General features: G+C 40.3%; 1 protein-coding gene across 4 annotated transcripts in view; it reads left to right on the forward strand.

The window, feature by feature from the left end:
* Positions 1-5000, forward strand: part of LOC125037448 (ionotropic receptor 25a-like) — a 46450-nt gene that overhangs the window by 15896 nt on the left and 25554 nt on the right. For all 4 annotated transcript variants that reach the window (XM_047630593.1, XM_047630594.1, XM_047630592.1 and 1 more), the window contains exons 5-10: positions 1-40; positions 425-534; positions 2312-2431; positions 2760-2941; positions 3623-3737; positions 4367-4558. The exon at positions 1-40 is cut by the window's left edge and continues 103 nt beyond it. In XM_047630593.1, coding sequence (XP_047486549.1) covers positions 1-40; positions 425-534; positions 2312-2431; positions 2760-2941; positions 3623-3737; positions 4367-4558 — 759 coding nt within the window. The remainder of the gene's footprint in view (positions 41-424; positions 535-2311; positions 2432-2759; positions 2942-3622; positions 3738-4366; positions 4559-5000) is intronic.

The raw sequence follows: 5000 nt of genomic DNA on the forward strand, positions 1-5000 counted from the left end.
AACATCTCGAACGCAGGCATTATATATGATGAGACGTTCGGTGAGTAAGGGGAGGAGGAGGGGAGAGGGAAGGAGGGAGGAAGGGTGGAGGATAGAGGGGGATGGATGGGAGAGGGTGGGGAGGGGGTGAGGAGGAAGGAAAAGGAGGAGAGGGAGGAAGAAAATGGGGAAAAAGAAGTAGGGAAAATAGGGAATTGGGTAGGTAATAATGGGTTGTTAAACAAGACAAATGTACAATTTGTAATAATGTAAGTGACAAGAATAGCAAGCCACATGAATAATTCCCCCCCAGAAAATTAAACAGATAAATGAAAAATAAAAATAATCACAAACAGAAAATAAAGAATAAATATGAAATATCCAAAAAAATCGACCACATTTCCCTTCTCTCCTTAAAACACGTCTCCAACATGTTATTCGACAGTCATGGAACACAAGTACAAGTCGTTGCTTCAGAACCTTCCCTGTCGACATATCATGACGATGGTGGAGAAAACAGAGGCAGGGCTTAGGAATCAGACGAGGAGGCTGAAGGTGAGAAATAATTTTTTTGTTGTTGAAAGAAAAGGGAAACAGAAGGTGGGAAAGAATAATATTTTTTTTGTTATTGAAAGAAAAGGGAATCAGAAGGTGGGAAAGAATTTTTTTTTTGGTTATTGAAAGAAAATAAATCAGAAGGATAGAAAGAATTATATATCTTTTTGTTATTAAAAAGAAAGGGTATCAGAAGAAGAGAAAGAATTATATATTTTTTGTTATCGAAAGAAAAGGGAATCAGAAGAGAAAGAATTAGATTTTTTTGTTACTAAAAAAAAAAAAAATATTGTTATTGAAATTTGTTTTTGTTGTTATTAATGAAAGGATGGAATCTGACGAGAAGGCTAAAGGTGAAAAACAATTAGATTTTTTTGTTGTTGTTGTTATTGAAAGAAAAGGCTGAGTGAGGATTGAGGATTTAAGTGTAAAAATCGTTAAACTCCTACCGTTGTTTTCCTGTTTTATATATATATATATATATATATATATATATATATATATATATATATATATATATGCTATAATATTTTTTGGAAAGGAAGGCATGAGTGAGAATGGATAATTTCAGTCTAAAATTCGTATTTACTTATCTATTTATGTATATGTATATATATATATATATATATATATATATATATATATATGTATATGTATATAAAAGGTATGAATGAGAATGAATATCTTCACAATACAAGATATGTATTTGACCAGTTTCGATTATATCTTTGTCATGTGTGTGTGTGTGTGTGTGTGTGTGTGTGTGTGTGTGTGTGTGTGTGTGTTCTTGTTCAATATATGCAACATTAATTCCGGTTTATAATTGTTGAAAGAAAGGCAGTAGTGACTTTTTGCTGTTATTATTATTAGTATTATTAGTCTTGTTTTTTTCTAATTGTTATTGTTATTGTCAATATCAATATTATTATTGATATCAGTGCCATTATTTATCACATGTTACTAACATCTTCTCCAAACGCCTTCATTATCATCATCATTATCCTCATCGTCGTCTCCTAACCACTATCACCATCACTGTCACCATCATTATTACCAGTCACTATTCACCCCTTCTTCATCACTATCCTCCACCTCATCAATCACCAATTTTCTTTTTTCTTCTTCACCATCTACGCTATTGATCACCAGGCACCATTCACCATCTCCTTATTACCATCACCATCCTCCACCTCACCATCCATTTCATGTCCTTACCAATCACTAATCTTCTTCCAATCATCATCATTTTCACCATCCATCTCACCAATCATCATCTTCACCAACCACCAGTCACCATCCACCCTCTCCTTATCACTATCCTCCTATCTTTTCCACCTCACCATCATCTCCATTATCCATGTCATCAATCCTCCACCTCACCATCATCTTCGCCATCCACCAATCACCATTCGACATCCTCCTCCTCCTCCTCTTTCTCTTTCTCTTTCTCTTTCTCTTTCTCTTTCTCTTTCTCTTTCTCTTTCTCTTTCTCTTTATCTTTATCTTTATCTTTATCTTTATCTTTATCTTCCTCTTTATCTTCCTCTTCCTCTTCCTCTTCCTCTTCCTCTTCCTCTTCCTCTTCCTCTTCCTCTTCCTCTTCCTCTTCCTCTTCCTCTTCCTCTTCCTCCTCCTCCTTCTCCTCCTCCTCCTCCTCCTCCTCCTCCTTCTCCTCACCATCATCTTCACCATCTCCCTCCCCTTCACCATCTCCCTCCCCTTCACCATCATCTTCACCATCCACATCCTCATTCACTTCTCTTCTCCTTCCCCGCAGGACGCTGACATCGTGAATTACTTCGCCGTGGGGAATCTCGACACCATAAGCAAGATCCTGGATGCTGCGACTTTTAACGGGATGTTTGGCCGGAAGTATGCTTGGTATGCGCTCTCGAAGGTAATGCTGAGGCGTGGTTATGCTGTCATGCCGGGTATAAGGGTGTGGTGATAGGGTTTAGTTTATGAGTAATCGATAGGGAGGAGGTTTGTGGTTGTTTGAGTGAGGGGAAGTGGATGGCAGTTGATATATCTGCTAATTGATTGGACAGATAGATAAGTCGGTCGTGATTTAAATGGATATGTCCCTCGTCCACTCTCGTTAATGAGGAAATGAAAAGACTCTTGATATATTACAAGAAAACGATCTCCCTCCCCTTTTCCAGACCCCAGACCCCACACTTCAACCCTTCCACAAACTCATCCCTCCCACACTCTCACTCCCACAGCAACGCGAAGACCTGGAATGTGGGTGCGAGAACGCCTCTGTGGTATTCCTCCGGCCCCACAGCACTTCGGAGATGCGAGGGAGGCTGCAGATGCTCGAGAAGAACTACCAGCTAGTGACCGTTCCGCAGATCGACTCCGCCTTCTATTTCGACTTCGCTGTGAGAGGGATCAAGGCGGCGAGGTGAGTGTGGGGAGGGAGGTGAGGGAGAGGGGGAAAGAGAGGATGGGGGAGGGGGGAAGGAAGGGAGTAGAGGGAAGGAGGGGAGGGAGAGGTGAGGTGAGGGAATGGAGGAAAGGCAGGGAGAGGTGTGAGGGGAGGGAGAGGAGTGAAGGGAGGCAGAGGTGAGGTGAGTGAAGGGAAGGAGAGGGAAATGAAAGGTGTGGGCGTTAAGAAGTTAAGAAGGGAGGGGAGGGGCAGATATGTGAATAAAGTAAGTTAGGGAGGAGGAGGAGGAGAGTAAAGGGTGTGAGAATCAAAGGGGAGGGAGAACTGAGAAGAGTGAAGGAGGAAGAGGGGAATTAGGAGGGTAAAGGTGGATGGGAGTGTGAAGCTGCGGTTCATAAGAGAGAGGAGGGAGTGGAGAGAGAGTTAGAGGGAGAGAGAGAGAGAGAGAGAGAGAGAGAGAGAGAGAGAGAGAGAGAGAGAGAGAGAGAGAGAGAGAGAGAGAGAGAGAGAGAGAGAGAGAGAGAGAGAGAGAGAGAGAGAGAGAGAGAGAGAGAGAGAGAGAGAGAGAGAGAGACAGAGACAGAGAGAGACAGACAGACAGACATACAGACAGAAAGAGACAACCAGACAAACAAAGACAACAACAACAAAAAAAAAACACCAAACGCAAGCTAATTTTCCCCTTCTCCCCCTCAGCCGCCTGGCCGAACAGGGGAAATACGCCGACTTCAACTTCCTGAAATGTTCCCAGTTCGAGGAAGGGAATCCGCCGGTGCGAGCTGGCTTCGACCTCCGCAGCGCTCTCAAGACGGTGAGTGGCTTGGGGCGAAAGTGAAGGGAGGGGGGTTACAGGTGTGTGCGACTGGGAGAAGGCCGGGGATGCTAGTTCATATCTGGCTGTCTATATATGCATACATAACATGTAATTATTATACTATTACTAGTATTATCACCACACACACACACACACACACACACACACACACACACACGTATATATATATATATATATATATATATATATATATATATATATATATATATATATGTGTGTGTGTGTGTGTGTGTGTGTCGGTGAGTATTATTTAAGTGTGAATGGTAAAAAAACAATTCTAAAACTAGATTTACTGAAAGGGAGACAACAGTTTCGGAATCCACCTGGATTCCATCCTCAGGTCTGAAAAGGAAAGGGAAAGGAGTGGGTTTAAAACAGAGGAAAGGCAAAGTGGGTTTTTCTACCATTAATTATGTGTGTATGTGCTTGTATTTTCGTATGACTCCGACCCTTATAATAAAGACGAACCCAAATTAACCCATTCCCTTCCCTTTTTCTTATCCCTCCCCTCCTCCCTCCTCCATCACCCCCTCCCCTTCCCCTTCCCTCCCCCTACCCCTTCCCTTCCCCTCCTCCCCTCCCCTACAACCCCCCCACCACCGCAGGTCCCCGCCGACAGCTGGGCCTCCATCACCTGGGGCATGAACGGCATGAGTTACCTGGACATCACGCTGACCATCGACAAGTTCATGATCTTGCGAGGGAGGACCGCGGAGCGCAAATCCCTGGGCGAGTGGGAGGCTGGGATGCCCGGCACGCTTATGTTCAAGAGCGGGATGAATCTGAACGATTTCCAGGTATGTTTGTTGTTGTTGTTTTTTTGTTATTTTGTGTGGGCTTTTTTTTTTTTTTTTAGATTATTATAGTTTTTTTTTAATTGTTGTTTTTTGTTTTTATTATTATTTCTATTGTTTTTTTTGTCTGTTTTTATTATATATTTTGTTGTTATTATTGATATTATCATTATTTATATTATCATTATTATCATTATTATTATTTTCATTATTATTGTTATTATTATCATTATTATTGTTATTATTATAATTATTATAATTATTTATCATTATTATTTTTTGTTGATCTTATGATTATTATCATTAATGTTTTTTGTCTGTTTTTATAATCATTTTTGGTTTTGTTATTATTATTATTATTATTATTATTATTATTATTATTATTATTATTATTATTATTATTATTAATCATTATTATTTTTTGTTGACCTTATGATGTGTTTGT

Source organism: Penaeus chinensis, chromosome 23 (genome assembly GCF_019202785.1).
Source record: "Penaeus chinensis breed Huanghai No. 1 chromosome 23, ASM1920278v2, whole genome shotgun sequence".
Lineage (NCBI taxonomy): Eukaryota > Metazoa > Arthropoda > Malacostraca > Decapoda > Penaeidae > Penaeus > Penaeus chinensis.